At 55.5% G+C, this 15,033-nt stretch overlaps 1 protein-coding gene across 2 annotated transcripts in view; it reads left to right on the top strand.

Annotated features, from left to right (window-relative positions):
• The first annotated feature begins 6,075 nt into the window (after positions 1-6,075).
• Positions 6,076-15,033, top strand: part of PDGFRB (platelet derived growth factor receptor beta) — a 36,802-nt gene continuing 27,844 nt past the window's right edge. For both annotated transcript variants that reach the window (XM_059174027.1, XM_059174026.1), the window contains exon 1: positions 6,076-6,529. In XM_059174027.1, coding sequence (XP_059030010.1) covers positions 6,500-6,529 — 30 coding nt within the window. In that variant the 5' untranslated portion in view covers positions 6,076-6,499. The remainder of the gene's footprint in view (positions 6,530-15,033) is intronic.

Below are 15,033 nucleotides of genomic sequence, written 5' to 3'. Positions count from 1 at the left end.
GTGACAATGATAACAATAGCACTACTACCAAGGGAGAGAGAGAGAGAGAGCACACGTTCACTAAGTGCTGGGAGCAGGGCCAAGACATTTGCGCGTATTCTTTCCCGTAGGGTGAGCTAAGGTCCTGTTATCCCCATCTTGCCAATGAAGCAGCTGGAGCTCAGAAAAGTGAAGTCACCCACCTGAGGCCACAGAGCAGGAGAGTGGCCTGTCTGGAAGTTTTTCTTTCTTCTCCAGCCAAGCCAGCCTGGGAAGATAGTGCACCCGTGTGAGTGTCTCTCTCCTAAACCTGGGATTTTGCTTATACAAATATCTGCTTCCTCTTCCTTCTCTGGCTCATGCAAAAGAGCCTCAGCTCTTCTCCCCTTAGCCTCACCTTTAGATGGACGCCCCCCAGCAACCAGAGACCCAAGACAGCCCTGATATGACACCCCAGCTCCCCCCTCCCGAGGACACTGCAACTTTGTTCAGAAGTCCCGGGCTGGGCATTGGGGATGGCTAGTCTGCTTCACCTTAGCCTCAGACTTGCTATGTGACCTTGAGCACTTTCCCACCTGGGTCTCAGTGTCCCCGTATCCCCACTGGGATGTGTCGGACAGTGGCCCAGCATGGTACTGGGACTGTGTGTATGGAGAAGCTTCCGTCCATGTCACAGCCTCCCTCTTCCTCTGACTGCCTCTTATCTCCAGGAGAGGCTGTTAATTGGACCCTCCTTCCCTCTGGCTCCTGTGGTGGCCCCTCTCTCCTCGGGCCTGACCACGGCCTCCTGGGGTGGAGTGTAGAGGCACAGTCTCATAAAGATCTTGGTGATAACTTAGTTTTTAAACAGGTTTATGGCCCTGAAAGAGGAAAGATCCTGGGCTGAGCTTTCTGCTGGAAATAGTTTGCTTAAGAGAAGCTGGTGGGCTAACTTTCAGCCTACCCAGGTCCCAGCCCAAGGGCTTTGACTCACTCTGTGACCTTGGGCCAGGAACGTTCCCTGGCTGAGTGCTTTCTGGGCTGGAAGAGGGGCTGGTAATTCCTGCCCTTCCCACCTCCAGGGGGCAGACGGGAGGCTTACAGGTGGGTGCTGGGGCTCCTGTGGAGGTGTCCTTTTCTTCTGGACCCCTCCATCACCTTTCCTCTCACCCTCCAGAGGCTGGGGCGCCACCTGCTGGGACTGCAGGGTACTGCCAGAGGGCTCGCGGGCTGCTGTCAGTCGTGACCCCTGGACAGACTTGTGGGTTCTCTTCCTGCTCCCTGTGGAGGAGGGAGGCAGTCCCCCAGTACATAGCCGCTGAGGGTTCAGAAGGGATGCTAGAATCAAAGGCATAGGGGTAGAGTGCCGAAGAATCACTGTGTCTGACCCATTGTTCAGAGGAGACACAGTAGAGCCAGGGAAGGAAAGGAATGTCACAAGGACTGGGGCCCAGAAGTCCCAGCTCCCTGGCCGGAGCACTCCTACAGCCTCTCAGAAGGACCTAGTGCTGTGGGGAGGGCAGTCAGTTCAAGGTCGACCATGATAGCCTCCATGCTAGTCCCCCACCTCACTTGTGTTAGCCCATCCTCCGGAGTGCACCATAGAGACTTGGTCTTACTGTCACTGTTTAAGATCAGGCATGGACCTTCCTGACCTTCAGGATAAAGCCAGGCTCCTCTTGGGGCCACAAGGCCCTGAGACCTAGCCTCTTGGCTTCCTCTCCAGCCTATAACCCTGAATGTCTCCTTTCTGCACCTCACCACTCTTTTCCTTCTGCTCAAACACACCAAGCTCCTTTTGGCTTCCAAGTTTTTGCATATGCTGTTCCCTCTGCCTAGAACACTGTTCCCACCTTCGTGCTGTGTCTTAACCTCAGGTCTCAGTTGATATATTTCTTCCCCAGAGAGGCCTTAATTGACCTAAACAAGAACCTCCAACTGCCCTACCATTATTCTTCATCTCTTCACACTAAACACAATTTGATATTATTAATTTGTGCTTTCCTTTGGTGTTCGTGAGATCCATGAGGGTGGGGCACACAGCAGGTGCTCAATTAATTTCCATTGCGTGGATAAGTGGCAAGAAGGACAGCATGGCCTGTGAGTCAGAGATCCCATTCCAGACTTGCTGTGTGCCTTCATGCAGGTTTGAGCCTTCTCTGGGACCCAGCATGTCCAGTGTTGGGGAGATAGGTGGCCTCTGATGGCCCCACTGTTTTGAGGATCCTTGAGCCATCTGGGTGCCAGAGCACACCCTTGATTTCTAGGGTACTGAGCCTGAGGTCAGTGGGATGCTGAGAGAGGCTAAGCCAGGCAGGGCCTCAAAGCCCTATCTCCTGGGACCTTGGCAGACTTTAGTGGCTATAGTTTGGCCTAGTAAGAACAGTCCTAGAAATCTAGGGGAGGAATGTGGCCCAAAGTCCACCCCCCCTTGGTTTGTCTGTGCAACCGGACAGCTAGCATGCTGAGTGTCCAGGATGGGAAGGGGCAATTCCCACTGTGTACCTGTTCTGCCTCCTTAGCTGCAGGTACAAGGTAACACCTGCTCAGAGTATGCAGGGTGGAAGGACACTGGGCTAGACGTCAGGATCCTTGCATCCCAGGACCTCTCTCTCTCTGCTAACTTTGGGAAGTCTTCTCCACTCTCTGGGCCTCAGTTTCCATGCCTGTCCTATGGGCACACTCTTAGGACTCTTCCCGCCCAGATATCCAGGATGACAGTGCTGATGCCTGGGACATGTGTGCTGCTTCCTTGCCCCAGGCCTGGAGAGCCTGGGAGGGGGGCAGTGCTGGGAGCGTGGGAGAGCCAGATGTGGTGGCTGCTGGCCCTGCCTGAGTGAGAGCTGAGCTGGCCTACTGGGAATTCTCCCACTCAGGAGCCCTTTCCGGGCCCCCCTCCCCCTGCCCCACTGAGAGCTGCGGCTTCCGGCTCTGACAAGCGTGGGTGGGGGTCTGGGGGGTGGGGGTTCAGTTCAGCCTGATTCCCTCCTTCAGGGAAGAGCAGTTCCGTTCTGGGACGGGAACATGACGAAGCCTTGCTCAGTCACTCTCCAGCGCGGGCTGCCATCATCTGGGCTGTAAGATGAGAATTTGGATGGGCTCCCCTGAAGCCCGGATGGTGGACTTCTGTGACAGTGGCTCCTGGAGACGCCTGAGAATTGTCACCTTCGGTGGGGCCCCCTTGCTCTGCTCCAGTCCTTGCATAAAACACCAGGTGTGTCACTTATGTGGACCTCTCAACCACTCTGCAAGGGAGACACATGCATCCCCACTTTACAGCTGAAAACACTGAGGCTCCTAGAGCTCAGGTAGTGTCATTTATCCAGGCCACGCAGCTAGGAAGTAGAGGAGCTGGGCTGGAACTTCCAATGTCAGAGCTCAGGCTCTTGACCTGCCTCCATGCAGTGGGGAGGAGGGGTGCTGAACCTCAAGGTCCAGAGCTCCCTTCTCCCTCTAGACCCCATTCGCTCCACCTCAGGCAGGATGCTCTGTTCACCCACTGTGAGCCCAGCTTTTCCAAGTCAGCATTGTCCCAGGCTGGACCAGGCTCCCTGCATCTTGGCAGTGCCTGCCCTGTCCACGGTGGGGCTGGGGGCCATATGGATCCCCCACCCCCCAAGCTTGACGGTACCGCACTGCCCTCTGTGCACAGAGGAAACCGAAGCCCAGAGAAGGAAGAGCTCAGCTCAGGGGCACACAGCGATGGGCTGCAGCTGGAAAGAGGGAAACTCCGTATGTCGGTAATACTTCCAGACACTGTACTGAGTCCTTTAAGTGTGGTACAAATTGCAGTAGTCTTTCAAATCATCCCTCAAACCATCTCCATTTACCAGAGGATGAAATTAAGGCTTGGAAGTCTCAGTGACTTGCCCAAGGTCATGCAGCTTGGCCTTGCAGAAGCTGGAATTTGAACCCAGCTCTGTTTCTGGCTCTGGACTCTGCCCTTTCCATCATGACCGCCCCCCCTGCGTCATCTGTCCAGCTCTTGGTGCGTTCCCTGTGGTGTTCCGTGGGGCTCTGCATCCCCCAGCCCCATCTCAGCTGAGAGGAGGCTTAGCAGCCCTGGTGCCTGCCAAGGGTTAATGGTGGTAGGGGCTAAGTGATTCCAGATGGGCCAGCCGGACGGCTGGGCTGGCCGGAAACCGGCCGCCGCCAGCTTCCCGGGGGAGCTGCCACCAGCCACCCCCTCCCCTCTGTGCTGCATCTCTGGCCCCCAGCTGTCCCCTTGCCCTGGGGCCCACCAGCCTCCTCTCTCTAGCCAGAACCCAACTCTAAGCCACTTGTAAACAAAGCATCCCAAGGGCCTCCCAGCACAGTGGGTTCAACCCTGTTAGGTACAGATGGGAAACTGAGGCTCAGAGAGGAGAAGATATCTATCCAAAGCTACACAGCAACTCCACAGCTGGGTCTCCTCACTCCCAGACTTGTTTGGGGGTTGGGAGTTAGGGGTATGAAATGCCTCCTTGATCCCCCACCCCCTACCACCCCTGGAGCTGTTCTGGTCCTAGCCGTTGGGTCAAGGCTTTGGAAGCGAATGGCCAAGGCAAATGCTAAGAGTTGCAAAGACTCATACAGTCTTCGGGCATAAGAAATATTAGCGTAGGCTTGACCCTGTGGTCTTTGGAGTCCCCCTACTCCCCCCATGACCCCACTGCTACCACACTGGTCTGGGACCCCTCTCAATCCCCACTCAGATAAGACCAAGAAGGGATCTCAAGATGGATGTGCTGTTGTGATGGCATAAAATCCCAGCTCAGGCAAACACTCCTGCTCATGAACTGGGGCCCAAGGTGAGGCCCAGGAGAAGAAGGGAGTAGACAGAGGTGCACTAGGTAGGACAGAAGGAGCCCTGGGTAGAGTCAGGCTCTACTTGTGTGACCTGGGATACCTTTCTTTCCCTCTCTGGGACTCAGTTTCCCCATGTATACAGTGTCAGGGCAAAAGGCAATTTGCCTCAACTCTCTAAACCCTTTTAAAATGATGCCCTTGGGCATCTAAGGGCCAGGAGTCTATGACCAGAGATGTCTTCTGGTCTGAGAAAATGAGGGCGGACTAATTGGGTGGGACAAGAGGTCCAACCAGGTTTTGGAGGGGCTTCAGCAGACCTTAGCAGGGAAGGAATGGCAAGAGGCTGGCAATGGAACATCCGGTCCTCAAAAATCTGTGTTGGGGGACTGAGTGAGAGGCAGGGACAGGGTCCCCAGGAAGAAGGTGGGACAGGAGCCCCAGTCGGGTCTGCAATGTGGGGTCAGATCCCCTGTGTCTGCTCCATCATGGAACTCAGGAGGCCTGATTCCATGCCAGTTCTGCCCTTGCTGTGTGAGTTTGGGACGCTCCATTCATGCCTCTGGGCTTCTGTTTCATTGTCTATGAAATGGGGAAATAATCCTTTCCTGATGCTCCAGGGCCTGTGAGAGGACAGGCAGGAATATGTTTGGAAATCTGAAGCACACCGGTGACATGGAGCAGGTCTCCTTCCCTCTCTGCGCCAATGCACACCCGCCTTGGGTTTCTTCTTCCAAAAAGTGACTGATATTCAAAAAGCATCAGTTAAAGGCACTCTCAGCCTCCTGTCCTTCTTTGGGGACCTGCCTGTGCCTCCTTGTATCTCTCACGAGCCTGGGCAGGCCTGGAATCAGGGACTGTGTCTTACTCACTACCATGTTCCCAACACCTGTCACATAGTAGGTGCTCAACATGCTTGTTCAATAAATGGATGTTGATTGAATCAATTATATGGGTTATGAGAGCTGCATTTATACGTGGGGAGAAGGGAGCCCGCCCCAGGTGCCACAGCAAGGCATCAGGGAGGTGAGGCCAGGCCACTTTTTAATAAAAGTGACTCAGCGGTTGGCGTGGGCTGCGGAGTTTCTAAACATCCCCTCACATCCTGAGAGAGCAGGCGACGGAGGGAGCAAGCAGAGGGGAAAAAAGGAAGAAAAACAAGAAACTTGGGGGAAAAGAAAGAGAGGGGGGGATAGAAACTGAAATTGAAAACAGACACACGCGTCCTCCTTCCCCGCCCCCTCGCCCCCCCTTCTTCCAGCGGAGCCAATCAGCGACGGCCCTGCAGCCTTTCCCCCAAAGTGGTGGTGGGGGGGGGGCAAGGAAGCCCACAGTGGTGTGAGCTCGTGGGGCTGCCAGCGCCCGCAGTCCCTTCCCATCCCGTCTGGAACCCAGGATCCCTCTGTGAACAAGTTGGGAGCAGAGAGGAGGAGGACAGCAAGGAGAGAAGCGGCCCCTCTGACTAGCGGCGCGGGGCAGCAGCCTGTGCCGGGCAGCGCAGCCCAGTCGGCCAGACCCAGGGCGGCCCCTCCTGGCAGCCCTGCTCCTCCAGAAGGATGCTTTGGGAGTGAGGCCACTCCTCACCCCGGCAGCCCCTCACTCGCTCCATTCTCCCAAGGCTCCCGGAGACTACAGCTGTCCTCCCTGCTCTCCTGCCCAGCTACTGCCCCATTTGGGGTCCAACAAAGTCTTTCTGTTAATGAGAGGTCAGTGAGGAGGACTTCCTGGAGGGGGTGACAGCCCACAGCTCAGGACTATGCCCACACCTGAAGGCATTAGCAGCAAGGTAAGTGCTGGGAGAAGGGGATCCCCAGTCCCTTGCCCATTCCCCTTGATCCAGTCTGCGCCTTCTTGGGTAGGTCAAAAAATGGAAAATATTTTTAACAAAACCAGATGGGAGGAGGCCGGGAGGCTGTGGGCGACGTCAGGGCTGAAGGAGCCAGCTTTCTCCTCTCCTGCTCAGGCTGCATCTGGGCTGGGTGGCCCTGGTCTCCAGAGCCCTGCTGCCCCCTGCTTTCATCAAAGGAACCTCAGAAGTTTCTGGGTGCAGACTGAGGGCCTGAGGGGGCTGGGAGAGCTGGAAGAAGCTTGAGAGGGGAGTTGGGACGCGGCAAGCGGGGTCCACGGAAAGGGGATCTAGCCGGGGTTTGGGGACCTCGGAACCATGGCCCCTGTCTCTGGGCCCAAGCCTTGTCCTTAAGAATCTGTCTGGCCCTAGGCCAGTCGGCCGCCAGGCAACCTCTGGGGATTTAAATGGATTTGCAGATTTTCCAGATTCCTAAGATGTCCTTCTAAACCCCCAGTGGCTGGGAAAGCATGAAGACAAGGGGGCCGTGGCAGGCCTAGCCAAGCAGTCACGCAGCTGGGGCCGTGCGGCTGGGGGCCTGGGCCTGGCCGAAAGATGTGGGGGGCCCCTCTGTGAAGAAGGGTGGAGTCGGTTGTTGGGTCCTTCCTTCTGGACCCAGGCAGCTTCTTGGGTCGCCTTGCTGCCTCCCTCCTTCCGGACGCTGCTTTGACTCTGTCCTACAACATGAATCTGATCTTGATCCCGTCTTTGATTCTCCTGTGTAGAAAGCCCCAACTCCTAACAGTAGCTGCCATTGATTGGCACCTACTGCATGCCAGGACCCCTCGGAGAGCTTTATGGGCCTGATCTCACGTAACTCACCAGCAGCTCCGAGGTGGGCACGGATTTTATGTTGGTTTTGCGTGTGAGGTTCAAGGCAGCTACGAAACTGTTATCACAGTGCTAGTAAGTGGCAGAGCTCGGGAGATAATAAGCTCCCTGCCCTGTTTCTCCAAACTTGGGGCTTGTGTTCCTGCCAGTCAGATCCTAGGGTTTTCAGGAAGAGTATGCACAATCCTGCCCATGAGAATGCCCTTCCTCATCACCTCCATTTTCCTTCATGGACCTTCCCGACTTCACCTCCTCCAGGCAGCCTTCCAGGCTCTTCAAGTCTTCTAAGTGCTTGCCATGCCCTTTGCCTGGTTGCTTGGCCTTCTCTTCCTGTGTGTACATCAGAGATCATTTGGGCCCTAGGTTCCCCCATCTTGCGTTCTGTCCCCAGCATGGGCAGGGGGCAAATGTGCTGATCAAAGGTAGGAGGGGGCTCACTGAAGACTTTCTGTTCCTAAATGTGAGACCAGAACCAGGCCCCTCGGTTCCCTCAGGTGCCCTCCCAGAACATCACGTTGTTCCTCCCAATGGCATTTTACTATGTCAAACAGGGGGGAGCGCCCCGGCCTGTCTCTGCAATCCCAGAGTGCACAAAGGCCTCTAGCCAGATGTCTGAAGTCGTGCAGGCCTCCCCTGCCTCTGAGCAGGAGGCTCTGGGTCCACAACGCTCAGGGATGGAGGGCTGTGTTGCTCACTGTCATAGAGCACTTGCTCTGTGCCAGGTGCAGAGCCCAGGACTCCATGCCCCTTGTAACCCCCGCAGCAGCTCTTGGGAATTCATACGGCTGTTACCCTGTTTGGCAGAAAAGGAAAAACCAAGGCCCAGAGAGGCTACCTGACTTTTCCAGTATCACACAGTTAGAGTTGGTCCTTAGGCCCAGGTCTGCTTGAAACCAAAGACTTAACCCCCTGCTACCCACGGAGGCCCAGGTCAGAAGGGAGAGACTCTCCATCCTCCCACAGAGGCTACTCCTGGCTCCAGCACCTTCCACAGCAGGAAGTTCAGCATCAGGCCCCACCTGCTCCCGAGTCCACCTGGAGTCTGGCCGGGTCCTGAGTGAGGAAGGAGACCATCTGACCAGCACCTTCCCTTCACTGGTGACCAGGCGGCCCTCCCTCCTGTGTGGGAAGAAGAGCTGAGACTTGTAATTGCCCACAGATGTGGGACAGCAGAAAGCACCATGGATTCAGAGTCAGGAGACCTGGTGTTGGCCCTGGCTCAACTCAAGTCCATTGCTTGGCCAGCCCCGGGTCCCCGTGTCCTTTATCTGGATGGCATCTACATCCGGAAGGCAGTGGACACCATGGATAAACCACATCAGGTTTGGGCATCAGGGGACTGTGCATTAATCCCTAGTTGGCTCCTGGCTGGCTGTGTGACCCCGGGCCAGCGCTCTGTAACTCTTGGCATCAGTTCCCTCCTCTGCGAGCAGCAGGGGCACGTAAGCCCTGCGAGTGTAACATAGGTAAGGTGCTGAGCAGCTCTTGCTGGGCTCTCACAGGGCTGGACCTAATGGTCATGGGCTGAGAGAGGGCCACTGCTCTCCCTTCTCCTGCATGGGACTCGGCGGTGAATTAGTCTGGGATCCATAAAGGACCATGCCCACGGGAGGGACCTGGACACCATAGGTATTGTAAAGGCCCCTTCCACCTTCCAGGCATGGTCTGGCTCTGAGACCAGCTGCCTTCTGGACTAGAGGAGGGGGCTTCGTGTTTTGCTCAGGATGGGCTGCTGAGTGTGGTGGAGAAAGAAGAAGGAAGCAGAGGGTCCCTTTGACTGCCCTGAAATGCCCTCTGTGCCCACCTTGTGTCCTTGTACATTTCAGAAGCCTGCAGGCAGTGGGCCCTCGCCCTCCCCTCAGAATGCAGGGAGATCTTCCTCCATTGTTTTCCATAGGCCTTCCTGGGGGCTGCCCAGGAGGCAGAGTTCATAGCCCCTATGCTGGGGAGCAGTGGGGACAGGGTGAGATAACAGGGACCAGCAATCCCTGAGTGCTTTCATAGTGCCTCCCATCCCATTACTGTGACGTTCACTGCTGTGGTCCTTGGGGCTTCGAACAGGCCCAGCATTCAGAAAGTGCTTAATAAATATTTGCCAAACTAATATAATCGTCACAGCAACCTCCAGCAGTAGATATAAACTCTCTCTGTTTAACAGATGAGGAAATGCCCAGAGAGGTTAAATCAGTTGCCCAAGTTCCCACAGCTAGGAAGTGGGAGAGCTGGGGTTTTCGTCTGGGTGTTTGTGACCCCAGAGCCCAAGAGAGGCTGGGTGGGGTGCGGGCCATCCCTGGGGAACCAGCATAAACTCTGACAATGGGCCTGAGCTGTGGGGACCCCTCAGAGTTCCAGAGGTGGTCCTCAGACCCTGGAACCCATCCTGTGTGACGGTGGCTGAGTCAGTCCTAAGCCGGGCCTCAGTTTTCCATCAGTAAGACCCAGGAGGTTGAACGAGATGATCTCTGAGCTCCTTCCAGGCCGAAAACAATTCCAGGATTCCAAGCCCCACCAACCCAGATTGGCAGCCACACAGCCTGTTGGATACACAGGCATCCTGTATCTTTAACTTCACAGTGAAAGGATTTTTTCTTACTCTTTCTTCACCCATTACAGAAAGAGGTCAGGATCGATGTTCACTAATGGAAAACTGTAACCTGCTATAAAGAGGAGGTTTCTAACTCTTTCCAGAGTTAGAACAGCCCATTCGTTAATGTACTTGGTTTCTTGGGGAGCTCCAAGGGTGTGTACCTGCAGAGCCCCTGTGCCCATTTTCCTGGGGTACAGAGGGAGGAAGTCAGAATATACGCCTGTTGGGGTGTGTATGGGTGGATGCTGTGAGCCTTTAGGCTCCTTCTGAGGCTGATTTTTCAAATCTCATGTGCTCCCTGTCCCCACTGCTCCCCAGCATAGGGGCTATGAACTCTGTGTCCTGGGGGGCCCTCAGGAAGGCCTATGGAAAACAATGGAGGAAGATCTCCCTGCATTCCAAGGGCGAGGGCCCACTGCTGCAGGTTTCTTCAAGAGGAAGAAGGGCTTTGGCTCAATGGTGCGTGGATGAATGGTGGGGTCCAGAAGTGAGGGAAGCGATGCGGGGTCCTGATGGGAGTGGGTGTGCAATTTACACACTTGTGGCTTCCAGTTTAAGAGCCACCTTAAGACCCTCCCAAGACTTCAGACTCAGAGCCAATGGCTTTGTAAACCCCCAGACCCTCACCCCAGGGACCACCCCCTTCCTGGATGCTTTCTGGGGCACCCTGCCCCCAGCCTAGTTCAGGAGGCTGCAGATCAAAGTGTATTGCTTTAGCTGCACCATTAGTACCCTTTCTTCTCTCTTCAGGTCAGGGCTCTTTGATGTCTCAGGAGCCTGAAACCTTCCATCTGCCAGAGGTACCAGCTTCTCTTGGGAAGTGAGGGCAGCAGGGTCAGGGAGTCAGTCCCTGAGGGTCAGAGATGGAAAAGACTCCGGGAGTCACCTGGCTTGACTTCCTTGTTGTACAGGTGGGAAGCTGAGGTCCAGAGAAGAGCTGGTCCAGAAGAGAGGTCCAGTCGTATGGACGGTCAGTGGTAGCACTGAGCCTGGGACCCAGCCAAGTACATGCTGTCCATCACCTCTGCCATCTGGGGGACTCCCTCAGCCTCAGTTCTCCCTGGCTGAGGTCACAAGGCAGAGTTTGGGCTAAAGAGGAAATGCCATTTCCATGAGTAGAGTTTTGTGGACCCAGAGCTCTCCCCATGTCACTTCTCTATTCTGGCCAAAATTTCCTTTTATATGAGAAAAGGAGTGACCTAGGGTGCCACTCAGTGACCCCAGATGTTCCATCCCGCTTTGCCCTTAGCCTCTGCCAGGCTTCTGTGGCTGTTTCAAATCCTCATTGCCGCCCTTAGTAGCCTTCCTTCCCAGAAGTTGAACCAGCTGGCGGCTCAGGGTCTCCTCGCTTGAAACTGAGCCTCATTTAGGCATGGGGGGATTCCAGGGTCAGTCCATAGGGCGAGGCTCAGCTTTAGGAACCTGTCACAGCCGTAGCTCAGGGAATGGAGCTTGAAGGAAAAGGCTTGCTCTGACGCAGTAGACGGTGAGTTACCCCACCCCTCAACCTGTATTTGCACCCTTATCCTTTCTCACTCTGCGACCTGTCTGCGGAATGGATAAATAATGCATGGGAGAGACGGATAGACACACTGCTGCCTGGTTGGACAGCTGGCCTCCCTTTGAGTCCAGGGAGCAGGGCTGATGCTCCACACTTAAAATTCTTTTCTTTCTTTCTTTCTTTTTTTTTTTTTTAAGATTTTTATTTACTTATTTGACGGAGATCACAAGTAGGCAGAGAGGCAGGCAGGGTGGGGGGTAAGCAGGCTCCCTGCTGAGCAGAGACTCCGATGTGCGGCTTCATCCCAGGACCCTGAGATTGTGACCTGAGCTGAAGGCAGAGGCTTAACCCACTGAGCCAACCAGGCGCCCCTCATGCTTGCAATTCTTCTTCTTCTTCTTCTTTTTTTTTTTTTTAAAGATTCTTTTATTTATTTGACAGACAGAGATCACAAGCAGCCAGACAGAGAGGAGGAAACAGGCTCCCTGCTGAGCAGAGAGCCTGATGTGGGGCTCAATCCCACGACCCTGAGATCATGACCTGAGCCAAAGGCAGAGGCTTTAACCCACTGAGCCACCCAGGCACCCCCACATTTGCAATTATTTTTTTTTAAGATTTTATGTATTTATTTGACAGACAGAAATCATAAGTAGGCAGAGAGGCAGGCAGAGAGAGAGAGGGAAGCAGACTCCCTGTTGAGCAGGGGCTCGATCCCAGGACCCCGAGATCATGACCTGAGCCGAAGGCAGAGGCTTAACCCACTGAGCCAACCAGACACCCCTGCAATTCTTAATGATTTTGGAACCAGGGTCCCGTGTGTCCATTTTGCACTTGGCTCCACAAATTACATAGCTGGTTCGATCCCGGGGCCTCGGTGGGGGGTTTGAGATGGTTTCATATCCCAAACTGGCCTCGCTGCCATACCCTCTCACAGATGCTAACCTGCCCCTGTCACTCCCGTTTGAGGATGGGGAGCTCCCTCCTCCCGCAGTGCTTGGAGCTGGCCTGTTACCGCTGCCCAGCCAGCAGCCAGCCACCCCCTATCCCACTGTTAATGTCCTGGTGCCTCCGGAACAAAGCCTGAATCCTCACCCAGGACCCAGAGTGACCTCTGCCTTTCTTCCTGGTATCAGACATGAGCCCTTCCCTACCTCTTTGCTAAAGAGCCCTGATTTCTGATGTCAGAGCTCCCCCCCTGCTGTGCTCCCAGATGCCCTGAGATCTCCCATTTCCCACACAGAGCCACTGTGGGATACCCTTCCCTGGCATCATCCACCAAAGAAACTGGCTAAATCCCAGAGGCTAAGGTGGAGGACGCCCCCTCCCCCGCTAGAAGAATCCCATATTCAGGACACTTGCCATTTACTGAGCACCTGTTTTGTGACAGGTGCTTTTCATCATCATTGCTGCCCCTCAGAGCAATGGAAAAGAAAGTCTGGAAGAGGAAGTCTCTTGTGTCATTTTCTTGGAAATTGGAACTCAGGGAAGTTAAAGTCAGAGAAGTCACACCGTTATGAGGGAGGAGAACTGGCACTTAACTTGGACCTGGATTAAGTGGCTTCAGAGCAGGACTACTGCACCTGACCTGGCTGGGCTCCTGTGTGCTTTTGGTGCCCTGGGTGGCACCAGGCACAGCTTGCTGGCTTCAGGGTCCCCTTTTGCCCTCCAACCTAGCCCATCCCATCACCACCCTGGAGGGAAAGAGTCACCATCGTCTGCCCATGTCAGCTCTCCAGCCTAGTGAGCCCCAAGCCATTAGAGGACATGCCTGAAGACCAGAAGGGCCAACCCCTACAAGGCTGTGTGATCCCTTATGGTGTGTAAGCATCTATTAAGCATCTACTATTAGCCCAATTCTGTATTAGGAATTTGGGGGCATCTGAAAAAATTTTAGGTGTTTCCTCATTTGTGGGGAATCAAGTGAAGGAAATAAGGCAAAGGTACAGAAAGGGTGGTTGGCAGACCTGGGATTAAGGCCTGGGTTCTGGTCCCCGGTGGGCCTTTAAATTCCCAGCTCTGCTAAGGGACACCCCCTGCCCGCCGAGACTGCCAGCTGTACCAATAACAGGCAGCTACACTTCCTAAGAAGTCCTTCTGGAAGGGCCTTTCCCATCTCATTTATCACAGGCATCCCTTCACTGACAGGCCCGGCCAGGGGGCCTGAGCTATGCACTCACTGGCCGGGTGAGTGAGTAAGTGACTTATTCTCCCGTGAGTGCAGGAAGAACGAGGCCCCTGACTTGGCACAGGGCCGTGTGCCAGGCCCTGTTCTAAGCATTTTACTTGTATGAACTCATTCAGTGGCCTCCCCAGCTCAGTGACGAGCCCCGACTTCCAGATGGGAACGCTGAGGCGCAGAAAAGCGGAGTAACTGTCTGTGGGAGAGTCGGGGTGCAGGACTGGAGAGGGAAGGATGAGAGACAGACGCTGAGAAAGGGAGAGGGAAGCAAAATGTGGGCGTTTTCTCCCCTCTGGCTCTGCCACCCCAAGGGCTCTGAGGGGAATCTCAATGCTCCACGTTGGCTCCAATTAATGGCAGGGTTTCTCTGAGCCCTCGCTCCGCCCGCCTGTGGGCTTGGGCTCGAGGCTGGTGGGGGCAGGCCACGTGCTGGTGGGTCAGGACAAACGGCCTGAGGCCTGCCTGCCCCCTGCCCACTTGGCTCTGAGAACCCATTCTATTTGCGGCCCCCACCCCGGCCCGGGGTTGATCCCGAGCTGGCAGCAGCCCGGGGAACAGAAGGTTTGCTTGTCTGCGTCTGCTGCACCCCCCTCCCCAGCCTCAGCTTGGGACCCCTCTCAGGGGCTCCTTTGGCTGCCAGGATCTGGGCTCTCCGTTGCCATGGCACCGGCCGGAGATGAGGCTCAGGGGGGCTGGGGGAGGGCAGGGAAGGCAGTGCAGGGAGAGCAGCGAGGGATGGTGGAGGCCCAGAACTCTGCAGCTGCCGAGGTGCTGGGGCCCCAGCAGGGGTAGGCCTGGACCCCAAGCACAGCGGGCCTGGGCCTGTGCTGGAGCCGGCCACACACCTAGCCCGACTGCCAGGGTGCTCCAGCTGGAGGCCCTCATGAGGGACCTCGGAGCAGGCCAGTTACTGCTGGGGCACGGCCTGTGCCAGACCCAGGCTGTCCTCAGCAAGAACTCCTCTCCCCACCCATGAGCTGACCCTCAGGCTCTGCAGGGAAGTTGCTGGAAGGGTCTGAGCTCTATCCCTAGCTTTTACTTTCAAATTGCTGGGTGAGCTGGGGCACGCCCCGTGCTCACTCGGCCCCGCAGCAAGGGAAGGCTAAGGACTCTCGGACTGCAGGATCCTTCAGTCCTTGGGAGCCTGGATTCTGTACAGACCCCATTAGGGTAACCTTGTGTAGTCCTGTTTCCCTATGGACAGACCTGTTTCTGGGCGGGAGACAGGGCCGCCCATCAGAAAGGTTAAGAAGACAGGTTTGAAGTCCGACTGGTCTGAATTTGCACCCCGGCTTCATGGCTTACTGAATGTGTCACCTTGGGCAAGTTGCCAGACTTCTCTGAGA

The sequence above is a fragment of the Mustela lutreola genome, chromosome 5, assembly GCF_030435805.1.
Source record: "Mustela lutreola isolate mMusLut2 chromosome 5, mMusLut2.pri, whole genome shotgun sequence".
NCBI lineage: Eukaryota > Metazoa > Chordata > Mammalia > Carnivora > Mustelidae > Mustela > Mustela lutreola.
The sequence above is the reverse complement of the archived record's forward strand: the minus strand, read 5'-3'. Positions and strand labels throughout refer to the sequence as shown.